Source organism: Lycium barbarum, chromosome 11 (assembly GCF_019175385.1).
Source record: "Lycium barbarum isolate Lr01 chromosome 11, ASM1917538v2, whole genome shotgun sequence".
In the NCBI taxonomy this organism is placed as follows: Eukaryota; Viridiplantae; Streptophyta; class Magnoliopsida; order Solanales; family Solanaceae; genus Lycium; species Lycium barbarum.
This window is the reverse complement of record NC_083347.1, coordinates 117,916,168-117,937,007: the sequence shown is the minus strand read 5'-3', so window position 1 is coordinate 117,937,007 and position 20,840 is coordinate 117,916,168. Positions and strand designations below refer to the sequence as shown.

At 38.1% G+C, this 20,840-nt stretch overlaps 1 protein-coding gene across 7 annotated transcripts in view; it reads right to left on the bottom strand.

The window, feature by feature from the left end:
* Positions 1–2,434: 2,434 nt before the first annotated feature.
* The window catches only part of LOC132617152 (cysteine-rich receptor-like protein kinase 10), a 32,573-nt gene continuing 14,167 nt past the window's right edge, over positions 2,435–20,840 (bottom strand). Inside the window, exons 1-8 of one of the 7 annotated variants that reach the window (XM_060332093.1) lie at positions 10,401–10,945; positions 8,458–8,868; positions 7,577–7,714; positions 7,040–7,155; positions 6,001–6,211; positions 5,682–5,916; positions 4,737–4,887; positions 2,435–3,133 (exon numbers count right to left, since the gene is read on the bottom strand). In XM_060332093.1, the coding sequence (XP_060188076.1) occupies positions 2,807–3,133; positions 4,737–4,887; positions 5,682–5,916; positions 6,001–6,211; positions 7,040–7,155; positions 7,577–7,714; positions 8,458–8,868; positions 10,401–10,818 (2,007 nt within the window). In that variant the 5' untranslated portion in view covers positions 10,819–10,945 and the 3' untranslated portion in view covers positions 2,435–2,806. Of the gene's footprint in view, positions 3,134–4,736; positions 4,888–5,681; positions 6,212–7,039; positions 7,162–7,576; positions 7,715–8,457; positions 8,869–10,400; positions 10,986–20,840 lie in introns of those variants that run through there. The other 6 variants (XM_060332092.1, XM_060332091.1, XM_060332090.1 and 3 more) reach the window with 6 other exon arrangements.

Here is a 20,840-nt window from a genome sequence, read left to right as displayed (position 1 = left end):
AAAGCTGCATGCTAAACTTAAAACAGCATGATCTTCTCTAGCTTTTATTCATTATTGATTTTTAATTGATTACCTCTTCCATAGCACTTGGTACATGCACCGCCTGAAGCCACTATAGGATGTGATCTTTTAACATCAGAAAACAATGGGCTGTTTTGGAAAATACTTGAGCAGGTGTCGGCCCATAACCCACTCCTCGAACTCGACCAGCATACTCTTTTCCTAGCACTTGTGCAAGTGAATTAACTTCTGCAATTTGTATTGGCGAGCCATCCTGACTTTCAATCCTCTCTATTTACTCCTACATATATTTAGTATTTCAAACATTATCTTTGAATTTCAATTTTAGGGATATTTTGAAAACTGAACATCAGTTATTACTTACACTAACAATCTTGGTTGCCTCATTCATATAGGTCTTGTCTTTCCGTTTGTACGTCAAAGTCCACAAGTCTCCTCTACTAATGGGTCCCCCACATTTACGCTCCTACATTATTATGACCACAATCATATATTTAAAAATTAAAAGACCATGAGATAATAGGAAACAAAGAACTTAAGCTTTAAATATATGAATGTGGTCATAATAATGTAGGAGCGTAAACGTGGGGGACCCATGAGTAGAGGAGAGTTGTGGACTTTGACGCACAAACAGAAAGACAAGACCTATATGAATGAGGCAGCCAAGATTGTTGGTGTAAGTTATAATTGATGTTCAGTATTCTTATTGTATATTACCTGAAATAGAAATTCTTACTTTAGTGTTTGAAATACTAAACTTATTTTGGAGGAATTAGAGAGGATGGATAGTCAAAGCAAATTTCAAAAGTTGATTCACTTGCACAAGTGTTAGGGAAAGAGCGTGTTGGTCGAGTTCGAGGAGTGGATTATGGGCCAACACCTACTCAAGTATTTGCCAAAACAGCCCATCAATTTGATGGTGTATCTTCAACACAAGCTTGTCAAAATCATAAAATGGAGGAGATGAAGATGCATGAGCTTCAATTAGTGGTGGAAAGTGAGAGATCTAGAAGGCCACCTCTTGAGAACTTTCTAATAGTATATTTCGTCCAACAAGGAGTGTAATTGTTGGCTGATGTGGGGTAGTGCTACGACAGTATGTTTTTACCTCATTTCAGTCTGTCTCTCTCTCGAGTTGAATTTGAGAGCTGATGTTGTTTATTATCCTTGTCAACATACTGGAAACCCTAGTTTCTTTTCTTTCAAGTTTGTGCCGATGCATAGTAGCTAAATGTCAATGATCTTAAATATGGACTATAAAGTTCTTGTTTATATGGTAAACATATTATAAATTCTTACTGCTTTAATTTTATCAGTTGTTTTATTTCAGCTTCAGTGAGCCTCGATCCTACCCGTGTTCTTCCTCTGTTGTTAAACACATCAAAGCACCAGTTGATATTATAAAGATCATACTATCTTTTTATTTATAGGAAATTGGCCTTTCCTAATTTGCTATCAAGCTGATATCTTGTTGTGTGATTGCTAGTTTACTGTATTCCTTATTTGCTTTTTCGTGGAAATTTTGAGTTTACTCGTAAAGGGATTGTGTACATTTGTGGAGAGTTCATTTGAAAAGTCTGTAGAAAATAGAAAACAATTTAATTAAGAAGCAGGTTGCCAGTTTATTGTTCTTATTTGGTTTTTATGTTTATGTTTTCAGGCTTCAAACAGGCCAATTTCCCCAAGGTTCAGACCATCTTCCTCATCCAAATATTGAAACCCACCGCGATGCTAATCATGTTGTTCAACGTGGATTTTGCTTGTGATGGCTTTTAGTTGCTTATTTTATTAATAGTGAAATTTGTTTTCCTAGAATCATCAAGTACAAATCAATACATTTGTTGAAAGTTTGAATGTTGTATTTTATCTGAATGTGCGAGCTGGTTGAATACTTTGAAAAGTTTTTTTGCTACTTAATTGCTTTGTTGCTAAAGGTTGGAATATGTTAAAATTACTTTTTTCAATAGTGCTTGAAATGCAGCTAGAATAAATAGCTAGCAAAATCATTAAAAGAATTGGGTTAAACTAATGCGAATTGAAATACAAACTGCCTCGGTTGTATTTTCTATTTACAGGTTAAACCGCCGTAAATGAACATAAATCGTTGCTAAGCAAGTGCTGTTAGATGGGGGTAAAAGCGTCGCTAAATGAAAAAAATTGTTATTAGAGAGGATTCTTGGTTAGAGCTTTAAGAAATTTTTGGTCAAATACAAAAAGCCGTTAAATAAAATTGAACCGCCTCCAATTTGCAGTGGTTATTCCAGCGGTTTTTCTAAACCGTCTAGAAAGGGTTTAACGACAGCTTATCAGGCGACAGGTCTAAACCGTCGCTAATTTTATACTGCGGCAATTCACGCAAAGAAGGAACCAACCGCCATAAATAAACATTTTTTGTGTAGCGAGGCTCTTCTGCTGAGTGAAGCAGTGATAACACTTCTAAATATATGTTTTCATTGATGTAGATTTAGATAGATTTGCCACTGGCAAACCATCCAACAGAATTTAAATCTTCAATGCCTACTACTGTTTGTTGAATGAAATACTTAATAAATGGATCATGAACTAATTCCAATCGCATGGGAAATTAGGAATATAACCCTCTTACCTAGTCTCATTCAATCACCTTATTCCTCCATATTACATATAGAATATAAGACATATATAAATTTCTTTCTATAAGACATATATAAATTTCTTACACCATCAGGTTAAGTGGACCCGTATCAGTAGGTGTTCCCACTAGATGGTAAACTTAAACTCCATCAAACTCCATCATTGTATCCATCTATCTTGGCTCCAATTCTGTAATGGATACGTCATTCACGGACAATGGAATTGACTTGCTTGTAGATTGATCTGATTTTAGCCCTTTTGGTATCATCTCTGATCGACTATGAAAAAAGAATGCAGGTTGTTGAGGCGCTGGCATGGTAACAGAATAACTACTAAGCATGAGCACAACAGATGCCATTGTAGGTCTTTCATTAGCATCTTCTTGAACACATAACAGTCCAATATGTATACACTGTATGACTTCATTTTTTGAGTATGATTCTCCAAATGTTGGATCCATTATATTCAATGGCGTGCCGTCCCTCCAATGCTTCCAAACCTACAAATTTTTTCCATCAATGATTCAAAAAAAGCATCAGCAGGGACTTACCTTTTAGCAAGATACATCTAGTGTTTGCAGTTTATCTCATATATGCCCTCCAGTTACCTTTCAACTCATAGGAGTCCTACTATTATCTTTCATCTCAAATAAGCTCCTCCCAGTAACGGTTTCTATTGTGCTAAAATTGGCAGGATTTGGGAGATATGGTGGAAGTCTCGTAGAGGTATATTTGGACCTTTTCAATAATATTCAATGGCAGGCCTCAAATTATTGCGGAGGGATATATAAACCAAGCTGATAGTTTAGGGTATATTGGGACCTTTTGTTTGTCTACGTGGCTCCACCATAAAATAAAAGTCAGAGTTAAGCTGGAAAGCTATTAAAGGGAGGGGCTAATATATGGAGGATCGAATACTTCAAGGAGAAATTCGAACCTTTTCCCTCTATGGCATGACAAACATGATAAAAATTGAGGACCTTTTTTATTTTTAATAAAACGCCGCTAGACAATATGCCTAGAGGAAAAAAACAAAGATAAAAATAGTATTTATAAATGTAAAGGCAAAAGACATAAATTGGTCCTTAAACTATACCCTAAAAGTCATTTTCACACTTAAACTATCCTGGCGACCCATTATACACCTGATATATTTAAAAGTGATATTTTTTACTCCCCGATACAATATGACCAGTTGCACTAGGAGAGTGTACACACTCTCTCCCACATCAATGTCACGTCAGTCTACGTCAGTGCCACGTCGAAAAATCCTCTAATTTTTAATTTTATATTTTTTTCTTTTCCCCTCCTCCCGCACCCTCCCTTTCTTCTTCATCCCTACTCCCTTTCTTATTGTATAACCACCATTGTTTCCAATGAGCTTCAATATTTTCCGGTAAAATAAATTTTATTATTTTTTATTATGTGTGATATTAAACTCATCAAACTATTTTCAAAGAAAAAAAAAAAGAGAATGGCGCTGCTCCGCAAGGAGGAACCACTGCTCCGCCTACACTACTCTCTTTTATTTTATTGTATTGTTATGTATCCTTTTTTTTTTTTTAATATGGTGGCTGCTGGGTTTATGAAATGAAAACGAAAAAGAAGAATAAGGGTTTTGGGGGGTGGGGTGGCGTGAAGGCGGTGATGGTGATGGTGAAATGAAGAAGAAAAAAGGTTTGGGAAGTGGGGGTAGGGGTGGAGGTGGCGTGAAAGTGGCAGAAGAGAGGGGTGGGGTGGCAGTGAGAGGAGGAAGAAGAAGGGTTTTGGGGGCCGGCGGGAATGTGGAGGAGAAGGGGGTGGGGTTGGGGGTGGCGGGAATGTGGAGGAGAAGGGGGAGGGGTTGGGGGTGGTTGAATAAAGAAGAAGAAGAAGACGAAGTTGCAATTTTTTTTTATAATAATTTTAAAAAAAATTGACCTCACTCTTCTATTATTTAAATATAATTCTTTTTTATGTCACATCAGCTCTGGAGGGGTAAAAAATATCACTTTTAAATATATTAGGTGTGTAATGGGTCGCTAGAATAGTTTAAGTGTGAAAATGACTTTTGGGGTATAGTTTAAGGGTCAATTTATGTCTTTTGCCTAAATGTAAACTTACATAGCTAAGAAGGTCTTCAGCACCATCTGATTGGTAAAATGAACTATTCTTCTTTCCACTTATGATCTCCAGGAGTAGAACACCAAAGCTGAAAACATCAGATTTAACAGAGTATTGTCCATGCATAGCATACTCCGGTGACATATAACCGCTATAAAACAACAAACAAGCACGAAGGTTAGCTAGAAAAAAGGATAATTTTTAACGAAAATGATATTTAACAACTTTCAGATTCTAAGTAGAAGTCTCAAGTGTGACTATATTGAGTGATTTAATGGACAAGTTGTAATAGTTGAGGCCCAACTATCAAGGTATTGTCCGCTTTGACCTAACATTTAAAGTCTCATAGTTTTGTCTCCTTGAACTTTTACCTAAAATGTCACCTCAAAAGTTGAATATTGAACCTAACCTTTTATGGCTCCTGACATTGCCTTCCCATATCGATGAGGGATTCTCGCCTAAGGCAAACTTCACAGAGAATTCCCTTTCAAATTCAATCGCTAGACACTAATGGTACATGAGCTATTACACTCACCTCCCTTAAGGACTCAACATTCTTGCTATGATTTATCGTACAACCATTTTAGTGGAAATGGGGATTTTGGGGGTGGGGGTGGGGGTGGGATGGGTTTACCTGCTCGCTACCACTTCCAATGGCCTAGGTACAACTATAAAGGTATTGTCCGCTCTAGCCAACCTTTGAGGTCTCACAATTTTGTCAAATTGCAACTCAATAGTTGAATGCTGAACTCATTCTTTTATGGCCTCATTCAAGTTCATCCCAATAGTCCATAGATTGTTAGAAAATTAGAACATAACATGTGTAAAGGTGAAAATGTGGAAAATAAAAGAGGAAAAGGGGGCAATAGACATTAGTACAATATGTGTAGCTGAGGTCAACCAAGACAAGAATTTAAGATATATCGACACAGATCCAAAACTTACTAAGTCCCAACAATCCTGCTTGTAATTTCTGAAGTTTGATCACCAAATAGTCTTGCCATTCCAAAATCTGATATTTTGGGATTCATTTCTGCATCCAACAGTATGTTGCTTTCTTTGAGATCACGGTGTATAATTCTTAGACGAGAATCCTCGTGGAGGTAAAGTAGTCCACGCGCAATCCCTCCTATAATCTTGTAACGTCTCGACCAATCCAGTAGTTGTTGCTTTTCAGGATCTAAAAATTTATCAAAAAGAGAGTTTAATAAATTATAGCAACAAGAACAATAAAATGAATAAAGTTTAGCAGATTGAAACCAACCAAATAAGAAATAGTCAAGGCTTTTGTTGGGGACAAATTCATAGACAAGTATCTTTTCGTCTCCTTCAAAGCAGTATCCCAATAGTCTCACTAAATTTCTGTGTTGAAGCTTCGCGATCAATACGATCTCGTTCTTAAATTCCTCTCTACCTTGCCTTGAGCTTCTTGATAGCCTCTTCACAGCTATGTCTTGCCCATCAGGAAGTATACCCTGAGAATTTAGTAAGATATCAATGCAAGTTAACAATACATGGGAATATGACTAGAAATGTACTGTTAAACTTCTCTAAAACAGCCTCTTTTGTTCTGACATTTTCTTGGCTTTTATAGCGATTCACTATTGTACACCTATAACAACATTTGACGTTTATATTTTCTTTGGCTGTTAAAGATACTTGGTATCCAATAGCTTTCCCTTGAAGGAACTCTAAGCGCTTAACAATTGAATTTCTATATCAGTTCAAGTAGTCGTAGCATTCTTTGTAAGTATTATTCAAATCTTGAATTTTATTTTAGATGGAAAACTTCTACCAAATGGAATAAAATATGTGTACATATCTTTTAACGGAATAAAATCTTTAATTAAGGAAGTCTGTACTCACGTAATGTTCTTTGTCATAAGTGGTGTATCAAAAGTTTCAAAATATTTGTCAAAATCTTTAGATGTATTATCGGTAATCTTAGAGATTCTATTTCCATAAAGATGGTTGTTATAGAGGGTTAATTTTACAAATAATGTATTGTTATAAAGATGTATGTTATTGCTATAGGTAAAAGTTGTTATGAGGGGTGTGACTGTACGACATCTAGTTTGTTCTTTTGGCAACGGAGAAATTTCCGTGGCCAGTGGCGCAAGGTTAAGAACTCACTAGGTAACCCCTCTACCCTTCTCCACTTAAATATCAGGGTTTTGTATGTGACGGGGCTCGAACCTGTGATATGCACGTTAGCGACACATAACGCGTTGGACTCTTACCACTAGACTTGAGCCCGCGGCAAAAATGTGCAACATCTTGCATTCTCTTAAATTAAACTTTACCTTGTAGACAACACCAAATCCACCTTCACCAATTATGTTGTCAGTAGAGAAGTTTGTCGTGGCAGCTCGAATAGTGTTCAAGTGATATTGCAAGGATTCAACTGTTGAAATCTCATCTGCATCTAGTCAACGAATAAAGTCTGAAAGTTTCAGCAGCTTCTACTTGAATACTATTTTTGGCAATAACTTAAGAAGTATTTAACTCAAATAGTGTTCGAGTTATGGAAGGCATAAAGCTTAACAGACCCTCAAACTTGGCCTCAACTGGCAAGTACGCCCTCCAACTTTGGATGTGCACAGGTAAGCACCTCAACTTGTCTCCACTTTATCAATTGAACACTCTAACTTACAAAATGATCATCTAGACACTTTCAAAATATATGTGCCACGTCAGGATTTTTGTTTACCTGTGCAACTTTATACAAGTTGAGGTGTCTACTTGTGCACACCCGAAGTTGGAGGGCATACTTGCCAGCTAAGGCCAAATTTAAGGGCCTGCTTATGTATGATGCCGTTATGGAACTTTATAATCTTTACCTATGATGTCTTCTACTACATTGAGTTCTCGTGAAGCTCTACTTCTTATCCAGCAGAAACCAAGAATGAACAGTAGAATTGAAACAACAATTGGAACAACTATGGAAATGATTGCTCCAGTTGCAATTCCCCCTTTTCCTGCATCAGTTGAACATTGTGTTGTTCAAAAACATTAAAGTGTGAATATATTTTCTAGTCATTTTGATTTTATGGGAATATAGTGATAGTTAGTATAACTTCTTTTACAACATTTAGGGTTTATTATTTTGCTGGAAAGACCCATAGTTCGATGACCCTCCGTGGAATTAACTTGGTCCACCCAGGAACGGAGCTAAGGGGGGGAAGGGTTCATCTAAACCCAGGCCCCCACCCTAGAAAATCAAACTATATATACAAGGTCATTTCTTCATGTATACATAATAGATGCTGAACACTCTTGGTGAAAATTCTGTCTCCAACGTTGTTCAACATATTCATTGCTTTCCATTCGAATATATATATTTGGGCATGTGTATTTTTTCTTTTTCTTCTGAGCCGAAGGTCTATCGGAAATAACATCTGTAACCCACAAAGGTTGGGTTAAGGGTTGCGTATACTCTACCCTTCCCAGACACCACTTATGGAAGTACACTAGGTGTGTTATTTTTGTTGGTGGTGGTGGTGGTGGTGTTGTTGTATGCTAATTTAAAAAAATAAAAGTAGTATGAACTTATAACAAATACTTGTCACAAAAGAGTAGAGGATAGTGGTACTAGCCTAGTAGACTGAAAAATATTAACCTATGAGAACAAAACTATTACCAGCACAGGTAACTCACTAAATGTTTCAAAAGCAAATTGAGTTCAACCAGTTAATTTGAGAACACTGTGTGAAGAAATTACCTCTATCGTTGCTTGTCGAATTGGACATTGAAGAAGGAGGAGGAGAACGGAGAACTGGTGGTGGAGGTGGTGGCGCAACAGCAGTAATGTTATAAAAAGGGTACATCTCATAACGAATATTACAACTTGTGCAGATAGCTCTACCGCCTTTCTTGCCATCACTCGGTAAATTCCCAATAGCAACTCTCAGGCAATTATCACAAGAAGATTCAGACAGATCCGGAGTGCACTGCGCAAGTGAATAAACTCTCTCAAGTGACGAAAAATTGGCTTCTTTAGTAGCAAACTTTTTCCCTGAACGATCATTTTCCTTTGCAGCCACAGTTGCTATTTCATCCATCATGTTTCCGAGTAGTGGCAACAACCTCTTCGGTTCACTAACATTTTGCGGGTTGTCCAAAATTTTTATAACTGATTCATCCACAGTTCCAAAAACAGATCGATTTGAGCAAAGATCAAATATTTAACGAACTCTGGCCAGTGTATTTAAAGAGTCATGAAAATAAAAGATTTAACCAAAAATATCAGGAAAGTCTCAGAACTACAACACTAAAAAAGCACTCCCTCCGTCCCAAAAAAAAAATATCATTTTTTCCTTTTTATTCTGTTCCAAAAAAATTGACACATTTTTAAATTTAGTAATCCTCTTACTTTTGAGTTCCATTACTACCCCTACTATCCTTTCCTTTTAAAAACTGACAGGACCCCACAAAAACTTAAAGTAAACAATGTGGGGTTATTATATTAGGTTGAAAAGTCAATTGTTAAAAAGTAAATGGAGTTGTCAAACCTTTTTTACTATTCTTTTATTTTAACGTGTTTTCCATTCAATGCTAATCAGTGGGCCCTTGAGGGTATAATTGGAACTTTGTTTATATTTGTATGATATGGCAAAAGTCTTCTACCAAAAACTAAACTTCGTGTCAAATCAAATTAGGATAATTTTTTTGGACGGAGGGAGTAACAAACGCCAGAAATAGACCAAAATATAACAAACACTATGTTGGGATCAAAACAAAAAGTGTCATATTGAAGCTAACGGAGCAAACCTTAAACAACCATACTAAAAGAAGCATAATATTTTTTTAGGGCAAAGGTGCAATTATACCCCTTAATTTTGTGATTTAGAGCAGATATACTCCTGGTTATAAAAATGGTGTATATATACCCCTGTCGTTACAAAATGGTGCAAATATACCCCCTGCCATTACAGAATTGTGCAAATATACCCTTTTCTCTGACGGGAGTTTTTTTTTTTTTAAAATCATTTAGGTTATTTTTTAATTAAAAAAAAGCCATGTGACTTTAAAAAAAGTCTACCTATTTTTTTTTAAGTAGACATATTTTTCTAAAGCCATGATAATTTTTTTGGTGTGTCGGGTATGATTCATTTAAAAAAATATCTCTGTGACTTTAAAAAAAATAAGCCTACTTATTTTTTTAAACGAACCATACCCGACTCATCAGAAAAAAAAAATTATTATGTGACTTTAGAAAAGTATGTCTACTCAAAAGAAAAAAAATGGGTGGACTTTTTTTTAAAGTCCCGTGACATTTTTTTAATTAAAAAATAACTTAAATGATTTTTGTAAAATACCTCGTCAGCGAAGATGGTATATTTGCACTATTTTGTAACGACGGGGGTATATTTGCATCATTTTATAACGGCAAAGGTATATATACACCACTTTTATAACGAGGGATATATCTGTTCTAAATCACAAAATTGAGGGGTATATTTATACCTTTGCCCTATTTTTTATTTGTATAAGATCCAAGAAAGAATTAGTTTTCCTTCTAGAAGTAAAACAAAATTATGGTAAGGAAATCCTAATAAGGTAGCAAAGTCAGGGCAAACCCTAACACACTGCAGCTCAAAAAGCTACATCAAACTACAGAAATAGACATATAATAGCAGAAACAACAGTACAAAATGGATCCACCTGATACATCCTCTGTGGCAAAGATGGATCGATTCGAGTAACGCAACAAGCATTCGTCGTAACAAATGATAGCAATTTTTCTTTTTGGACATCTTTCCAAGATATCTTTAACAGCTCTTGACACACAATTTTGACAAACGTCAGGGGAAAGATCTCCTTTGCATAAAAATAGGCCATAAGCTACATCAGACCCCGTGTGACCAGCAGTTGAGTTGTAAAATCCACTAGGCCTAGAAGCATTAGAGGACAAAGATGATAGGAGAACTTTGAGATTAGAGTTGTAAGTGCTGTTGGGACTGTAAGAAGTTGTGTTTGGGCAGATATATTGAAGGGGAGTAGTAATAACTTGGCTGAAAATCAAGAAGATATTGCCACATAGTACTAGAAGAAATATGAGAATATTGAAGTTCATCACCATGGTATGTTAGTATAACTGGGGGACAAACTCGGATTTTTATTTATTTATTATTTAACGGAGGTACATAGCCATGTGAAGATATAGTATTGAAAAAGTTGGTGTAACAAAGAGTAAGAAGACTTGGTTTTTCCAAGTCAACAGAGCCGCCTCAACCTATAGAGGCAATTGGCTAGGGCCCCACAATAATGAGGCCATCCGTTTCAATTTATGTAAACTTATTTGACTGGGTACGACATTTAAGAAAGAGGGAAGACTTTTGAAACTTGTGATTCAAAATAAGTTTTGAATTGACAAAGTTGGTGTAACAAAGAGTAAGAAGACTCAGTTTTTCCAAGTCAACAAATTGTGTTTATGAGGTTGAGAAGTAATGGTGTATTGATGATTGTAGACACGTGATTTTTGACCCTCCCCGTGTGTTTCACCTTATAGTGTTTAAATATTTCTTTTAATTTTAATTCTTGACGTGTCGATTTTATTCTATTTTTATTTAGTAGGCTTATTTGCGAAAATCAAAAAGAACAAAATATTTGCTATTTTTAGAGTATAAGTTTTGTATTTTAAAGAAAGAAAATTACAAAAATATGCTTTGTAGGTTTTAATTTTGCTTAGACAGTTATTTATTTTAAGATTTTTTTTTCTTTCTTTTCAGTTATCTAGAATTAGTTATTAAATATATATATATATATATATTTGTTTTTATTTATTTATTTTTATTTTTACATTTAAAAAAAAATGATGAGCAAATGGGATTACACCACCTCATCACATAATGACAAAGCTCCGTAACAAACCTTATCACAAAAATAAGAAAAAGGGGGTCACGTTTTTTGTGGAAACATTTTTTCATAAAAAGGGGATAACAAAAAGGGGGCCCACGGATTTAGGGTCTGTTTTTGTGCACAAAAGAACACGTGAATTGGGGGATTATTGTTAGGGGTGGGGACCACGAAGAGAGAGAAGTTTCCTCCTTCTTCAATTTTCTAAGACTTGAAAATCCCAGCAGGGGCCAGGATTCTGCCTGTTCAAAAAGATGACCACCATTTTCTTTCTCCATCCTTAAACCTGCACAAAACCCATACACATAGAATAGTAGAGAGAAAAAAAAAAAAAAAAATCATCATCATCTTTATCACAATACACATGCAGACATAGAGAAAAAAACAGTATAGATAAGATAGAAAATAGACGCAAGAAAAACATATACACAGTAGATAGAGAGACTGGAAAACGGACAGATCCCGACCAAAAACAATATCATTTTCTTCATTTGTTTTTCTTCACTAGCTCACCATTAAACTACCACAAACCACCACCCATTCACCACCGTCACCTCCACCTATCATCTTCATTTCTTCACCTATAAACACCACCCTATTCCCGTCACCACCGAAAACCAACGAACCCACCTGAAAATCATCCCAAACACCGCACTGTTTTTTTCTGTCATTAAAACCCACCTGAAAATACCTTCATAGACACCATGGAACTCATGATTAGATCATTATAGGTTCATTCTCAAAAAAAAAAAAAATGTGTTATCGAGTTCGAAGTTGTCCGGTCTAGGTGTTGTCGAGGTCCAAGGCTACAGCAGGTTCATTCCGGTGTGATTTGAGGTTCATATGCTCTTTCTTTATTTATACTCTCATATGTATTTAAATCTCATTTGGATCTGATTATATGAACATATTTGAGCATGATTATAAATATGATGCTATGAGCTTCGTACTTATTTTATATTTTGGACAGAGAATGAATTAGTTTTGATCTATGCCGTTTGATTATCTTAATAATACTAAATTACGGCTTCAGTTCGTTATTTGCAGAATCTTTTTTTTTTTTTTTTTTTTTTTTTAAAAAAGAAAAAACATTTGATGTCTTCTTCTTATTTTTCTATTCATAGTTTAGTCGTCTTTTTCCATTATTTTTGGCTGGTTTCTATTTCTGTTCATGTACATATTTTTAGCTTGGGTTAATTCTTTGAGGCCTACTTTCACACTCTTAATTCTTAAAAATCTGTTAATTGTTCAAAATTATGATTAATATTGGTTCGTAGGAAACAATTTAGCTACAGTTTCTTTTCGTTTTAAACCTGGGTCATGTTGATGTTTTAAATGGATTTGTATAGTGCTCATGGAAATTTATTTAGTGGTAAAAAAAAAAAATGTTTGCATGGTTTACGTTCTGTTATGGACTAGATTTTAAAGGATGGATTTTTTTTTATTTTTTTTTTGAGTTTTGTTTACTGCTTAGCTCCACATATGCATAGCATGGATAGATGTTTTCTTTTCTTCATGAGATTTGATTGCAATACTAATAAAAGAATTAAAGGTCACTGAATTATTTGGTTTGCTCAAGATTTTGAGATTAAAAAGGGGTTCACAAGCTACTGCTCCATGTTTCTCTCCTGGCATTTTGTTAATCTATTGCGTCTTAGTGATTCGAAAGGAATATGGACCGCGTGAATTAATCAGGATTGGAATTTGATTCTGAATTGGCCAGTGATTGCCTTTGCAAATTTAATCGGTTGCGAGTTTTGTTCCGTAAATAAGAAAAAATGAATCAGGCCTAGATTAACATCAAGACCTGATTAATTAATTATGAAGGAGCGAGATGGGTCGCAAATTTTTTCAAAACCCGTTGTCAAAAATAGTGAAATAATAATAAGAAATTAATAATAACCAAATAACAATAAGTCTCGAATTTTAGAGACAAATAATTGTCTTTAACGCTAGACGAGCTTTAGGCACGTTTCAAGACGTTTGTTTCGATTAAGAATGCGGTTACGTATCTTATTTCGAGACGTGCTTTTTAATAACTCAAGGATGCGGTTACGTACCTTGCCAAACTCGTTTTAATAATTAATTTTGTTTCGAATAAGAATGCAGTTATGCATCTTACTTTGAAACGCCTAGAAGATTCGGAATGCGGTTACGCATCCGGTTTAAAACCAATAAATGTTCAACAATAAAAGTACGAGCAAATTAAGGCTCAAATCCATAATATATTCAAAGATTAATTTAAGCTAAATATAAGTCGATAAAGCGACCGTGCTAGAACCACGGGACTCGGGGAATGCCTAACACCTTCTCCCCGGTCAACAGAATTCCTTACCCGGTCTTCTGTTTTCGCGGACCATAATAAAAGAGTCATTTCCTTTTGATTAGGGATTCATTAGGTGACTTGGAACACCAAAACTCAATTCCAAGTGGCGACTCTGAGTAAATAAATAATCCCTTTTCAAAACCGTCACTTCAAATGGAAAAACCCTTTAATAATAAAAACCTGCGTTTTTATAGCGCGGGAGCGCGAAAAAAGGGGTGTGACAGCTCTGGAGACTCTGCTGGGGAGTTAACCAGAATTCGAGCTTTGTGATATTGCCTTATACTTGGCTTTTATTATTGTTATTTGGATTTATTGTGTTTTGTTGAGCCTAATGTGCTAATTACCGCTCATTTATCGCTTTGATATTGTTGAACTGTATTATAAACTGTCTTCTCTCGCGCACCCCTCTGAATCTCTGAAACACTTCACACACAGTCACAGGAATGCAGTTATGCATCCTAACTTTCTGTCAAGATAAAGCCGGAGTGTCTTGGCCCCCGGTGAAGGATTTTAGTCACACATGTTAGGCGGGACAGGATAAGCAATGAAGTCGGAATAGCACTGCTACCGACAGTATTGCCCCTCCCCGGCTCGAGTTGTGGCTCGGGTGACCCAGTCTAGACACCTTTGCCATTAGGTCTTAAACCTAGCAGAACTGAAAACGCAGAACTGATATCCCTAGTAGGCTACGCTTATCTGCATCAGGTGCATTTGACTTAGTGGGACTCGGCACAGGGGCCGGGTCTGACTAGGACAGGTGACCTTTTATCAGACCAACATGTGCATCCAATGTGCTAATTGTAATATACTTGAGAAGTGCCTGATTGTTGACCGGCTTTAGGATAACCAAGGGGGTTCGAGAGAGATAAATATCACTGACTTTTGGGCCATTAAAAAAAAAAAAAAAAACTGTTTAGCCCTACCCTTCTCGAAAAAAAGGAAAAAAAAAGGAGAAAAGAAAAGAGAAGAGGTCAAATATCATCCCCATTTTTTTTTTTTTTTTTGAGTTTATACGAACTACGCGAGCCTGATTCTCACCGTCCGTGAGATACGTAGGCAACTCTCTTCGAGTTCGGCCCCACCTTCTCAGGTTTGAGAGGTTCATTTGTGTAGTCTTTTTGTCCATTTGTGTCAGGTTAGTTTGTCAAAACAATAAAGATACTAAGTCACTTTGCAGAGTCCTTGTCATAAAATTAAACGTACCCACGAATCGGTGACAGGGTATTTAGACAATTCACTCTAGGTTTGGTTTTCAAGTCCAATGTTGGGCAACTTTGTTGAGTTTTGCTATCTGGGTCACGGTAGACTGCTGTAAAAAAAAAAAAAATACAGAGATTGATTGTGATTTTTCTTGCCTTAGCTTTTAAAACCACATATTTTTCTATAAGTTTATTTGTCGTCCACGTGCATTCATGAGTCCAAGTCTAAAAAGGTCATTACTTTCATATCCAACAGGTCTATATGAGTCTTAACCATGTATTTACATCCATAGGTACAACATGTTTTATCCGGGCCGTGGGAAGTGTCAAAAGAGGAAGCGAGATGGGAGTATACCACTTCAGGTTGTTCATGAGGTCCCTTGGAAACTTTGGACATGGTGGAATGAAATGGATGTGCTAGAACACACAAAGATCTTTAAGCATATGGGGTTCTTGACCAACATTATGAAAATCGACCCTAGGAGGGACGTGATTGATGCTTTGCTATCCTTTTGGGACCCTACAAAGAATGTGTTCCGATTTTCAGACTTCGAGCTGACCCCTACCTTAGAGGAAATTGCTGGCTATACCGGACTTGGTGAGAGCCTACACCGCCAAAAACTTGCAGCCCCAAGACTTATTTCTGTGAACAGTTTCCTCACAAAAATGAACATCGCTAAGCGCAAAGAGGATGAGAAGAAAAAGGGCAAGGAAGAATTTCTGGATGAGGGTTGGGAATCCCTGGACAAAGGATGGGTTTCTTTAGAATTCTTGTATGAGAGGTACGGGAGAAGAGACGGGTTTGAGAGGTTTGGAAAGAGGCTCAGTAATAAAGGAAATTTTGAAATTTGGAAAGACCACAGTCGTTTTGCCTTCATGGTGGCATTTTTAGGAATAATGGTCTTCCCAAGACGGGGGCAGAAAATCAACATCCGTTTAGCCGGGATAGTAGACGTCTTGACCACAAAGAAGGATCATACCATTGTGCCAATGATCTTAGCAGATATTTATCGGGCCTTGACGGTTTGCCAAAAGGGAAAGGGTTACTTTGAAGGGTGTAACATATTATTGCAAATGTGGATAGTGGAGCATATCTTCCGACCCCGTCACGTGGCAAGATTTGTTCATGATCGGAGTGATTACATTTCAAGCTATGAAACTAGGGTAAAGGATTATAAGCAACCGGACGGTGTGGAGGCATGGATTGGAGAATTTCGTTCATTAACGTCAGATAAGATCACTTGGAACTTCCCTTGGTTCCCTTGGAGAGAAGTCATATACACATCTACACATCGCCCATTTCTCTTATTGATGGGTATAAGGGGTGTTCAACCGTACGTACCATTACGAGTTTTACGACAATTGGGTCGGCGCCAGATAATACCTGTAGTAGAAGACATGACGAATTTTGTATTTGAGGTAAGACCAGAAATCCCCTTGCCTGAAGGATTGGTTGTGGAGATTTGGAATGGCTGTCGGGTAATGACATTCGATACAATGGTTACCGAGCGTCATTCGGGGGAAGTGCATCCGGGATACCCTATATGGCTCGAGAACCAACCCGTTGTGAAAGTTCAACCCAAGAGATCCGCAAAAGGGCCAGTAGATTATGAAGCCGAAATGGACATAAAAATCGCGATGGCGATGAAGGAGCACCATGCCGCCAATCTACTCTTACAAGCAGATTTAGAGCGTGCTAGAGCAAGCTTGGCCCAACAACAAATGGAGTATGAGGAAAAGATCAGACAAGCCCATTTAGAAGTAGGAGCAGATTATCAATCCACACTGCAAACTATACACACAGACCTGGAGCACGCTAGGGCTATAATTCAGCAGCGGGATGTAGAAATTGCCGAGGAAAGGGCCAAAACAGCCGCACTACAGGGAAAGCTTCAACTGGCCACGATTAGGGGGTCACAGATAGCGGAACGTGCTAAAATTATTAGACAAGGTTTGCAAGAGAGATTGAGCATCCTTGAAGAGGATATGCACCAACAGCAGAATGAGTTTGAACGAAAAGAAGAACAGTTTAGAAAAGAGAAGGCTGAGTGGTTACGCTCCCAAGATAAACTTCACGAAAAATTGGAGGAAGCAAAAAGGAACTTGGCTCGCCAAAATATAGGCTCTGATATTTCTCAGTTAATTCAGGAGAGGGAGATGTTACAGGAGAAATTAGAGTCAGTGACCGTGCGTGAGAAAAAGGCGAGAGAAGAGGCCGCTGCCCGTGAGTTAAGGATAAAAGAATTAGAGTACAAATGTGGGACGGTTCGAGGTAGGGTCCGAGGTATGGCCATTCGCTTTTCACAAGCAGGTTTGGAATATGAAAGATTGGGCTACGAGCAGTTTCATTCGCAAATACCTACCTTTGTCAATCATCTCACCCGTGCACTGCAAGGTTTATATAAGGTTATGGGTGGCCAGCTGAATCAGAGTCATCATGAGGGGGACAAGGAATAGAAGTGTCGATGCAGTCAACGTGTTCGTCTTTTACCTTTTGCTCTTTCATTTTTCTTTTGAGTCAGCGTTACGTTGTCTTTAGTACTAGTGGAGTCGATTTTATTTCATTTTTCATCCTTTCTTTGAGTCTTTGTAAAAATGATGGAATGAAAGTTGAAAATCAATGGAAAAGATTTTGTTTTCAAAATAACCCATCTATTTGTACGAACTACGTTATGATCTGATTCATGTTTTCAACATGATACGTAGGCAACCCCCAACGGGTTCGATCGAAGCTTCTAAAACCTGCAAAAAAAAAAAAAAAAAAAAAAAAAAAAAAAGGAGAGGTTGAAAGAAAGAAAGGGAGAAGAAGAAAAGAGAAATGAGCGATGAAAAAAAAAAGCGAGGCTGCACCTAGATAAGCCGGGATGAGACATAGGGCCTGCCATGGTAGAATTGATACATGCATATGAATGAGTGATTATGAATTGCTTAACCCTAACATTAGCTGTTTTTGAGAGAAGAGTTAAGGTAAAAGTGGTTGGTTTGTGGCCATACTGGCAACGCATCATTATTTCACAAGGTCAAAGGGCAGTATCGGAATGACAGAAGGGACTTCGCTACCGATGATCAACATGGGGGATGAAATGGAACGGGTGGCTCAACAAGAATCTGCCATCGCCGAGGAGAATAGAATTCTCAGGCAACAAATGATTGAGATGTTGCAAGGATGGTCGAATGGTCAACAACCTCCTCAGTCAATCCCTGGGTTCCCCGACATCACTTCCGTCGCACAGGCATGCTCACAAGCACCGTTATCTACTGCGGAAGACCCGGTATACCCACCTGGGTTCGGTCATTACACCAATTTGCCAAATACGGCGGAAACTTCTGTAGGTCGTCCTCCAAGGGTGCCAATCAGGACCGATCATTCCGGGATTGCAACCACTGGGCCTGCCTACACATACCCACTGTCTAACCCCAATCATGTTGCAAATGTAAGACCCGTTTACACAATACCGCCACCTGCGGTTATGCAAAGGTCAAACCTTGTGCCACCATCTGACATCCGTCAAGAGCAGCATTTTGCACCCGATTTTGCATTTGGGGCTCCTGATCCTTATCATCAGACTCTACATTTTAGTCCTCTAATTGATTCTGAAGGACCTGCTAAGAATGCGGTTACGCATCTTGGCCATGAATATAGAGGTCCTGCTAAAAATGCGGTTACGCATCTTGGCGCTGAGTATGGAGTTGCTACTAAGAATGTAGAGCATGACGAAATGGTTAGGAAGATGAAAAGTCTAGAACAAGCTATGAAGAACTTGCATGGATCAGGAAGCTATAAAAGCGTTTCATACAGTGATTTGTGTATGTTCCCGAGTGTTCACTTACCTCCGGGGTTTAAGACACCGAAGTTTGACAAGTACGATGGGCACGGTGATCCCATAGCTCATTTGAGGAGATACTGCAACCAACTGAGAGGAGCTGGGGGTAATCAGGAATTGCTCATGGCTTACTTTGGGGAGAGTCTGACTGGTTTAGCTTCGGAATGGTTTATTGATCAGGACATTGTGAAATGGCATACTTGGGATGATATGGCAAATGAGTTCGTGCAACAATTTCAGTACAATATTGATCTGGTTCCTGATAAAAAGTCTCTAACCAACCTGAAGAAGAAAGTTACCGAAAGTTTTAGGGAGTTTGCGGTTCGTTGGCGTGAACAAGCTGCAAGGGTAAAGCCACCAATGAGAGAAGGAGAGATGGTGGAGACTTTTCTCCAAGCACAAGATGAGACATATTATCAACACATGATCCCAGCCCTAGGAAAACCGTTCATTGAGGCCATTAAAATGGGAGAAATAATAGAAGAAGGAATCAAAACAGGACGCATTGTCGGCTTTGCCGCGTTGAAGGCAACAACCCAAGCCATTCAAAATGGTTCAGGGAGTTTTGGTGGAAAGAAGAAAAAGGAAGACGTAGCTACGGTTGCGCCTGGGCTACGGCGAAACCCGAGGGGCCCGCCTCGCCAATACACTCAACCCCAACCTCAACCCCAACCCCAAAACTACACCCAAGATCCATATAATTACCCACAACACTACTTCCCTCCCCAAAACCCACAATATTCTATTCCGCCCCCTCAGTACCCCATATACAGAACGCAGCCATATGTCCAGCCCCCTTGTTACCCGTAATGGCGTGTACCAACCCCGCAAGTCCGTCCTCCACCTCCACAGACTTACCAAGGCCCTCCCAGATCCAATTTTCGGCCCAGGACGGAGTACAAAAGGGCAAATACGGTCAAGGATAACTTTACCCCCATTGGGGAATCATATGCTGATTTGTTTCAGAAGTTGAGGGCATTAAATGTTTTAAGCCCAATTGAAGGAAGGATCCCAAACCCTCCTCCGAAAAATCTTGATTACTCTCAAAGATGTGCTTATTGCTCTGATACCCCGGGACACAATATAGAGAAATGTTGGTATTTGAAGAAAGCAATCCAAGATTTGATTGATACACAACAAATTGTGGTGCAAAATGCAGATATACCGAATATCAATCAAAACCCACTACCAAATCATAAAGAAACAAACATGTTGGAGTTGATCTATGGTAGTGATGGGTCTGATGTTCCATACAAGCCTATCATGAAGATTGAAGCAGGCGTGGAGAAATCAGTAAATGTGGCAGATTCCGCAAAAACAGCACCTTTGGGGTTAAATGAGGTTACAAAGAGACCAATCCAGTCAGACGCGATGAAACCCTTATTGATTGTGAAGGGAGCTCCAGAGAAGGTTGGGGCAAGTCAGGGAAAACCAAAGTTGATCGTGCCAGGGGTGTCGAGCAGGCCTATTTTAACTGTCAAAGGGGCGTTCACCACTCCTATCATTATTAAGCCAGTGACACAACTTTCAATAGTTGATGCTAAGGCGGTTCCCTGGAATTATAATCAGACTATGGTTACTTACCAAGGGAAGGAAATCATCAAAGAAGTAGACGAAGTAGGGGGCCTGACTCGTTCGGGAAGATGCTTCGCTCCGGAAGAGTTAAGGAAAACCAAGCAGGTAAGGGAAGGCCAAATACCCGTTAAGAAACCAGTAACAGAGGAAGAAGCTGAAGAGTTCTTGAAAAAGATGAAATTGCCAGACTATTCCATTGTGGAGCAATTAAGGAAAACCCCTGCTCAAATCTCTTTGTTGTCTTTATTAATACACTCAGATGAACACCGCAAAGCTTTGTTGAAGATTTTGAATGAAGCTCATGTCCCTACTGAGATTACGG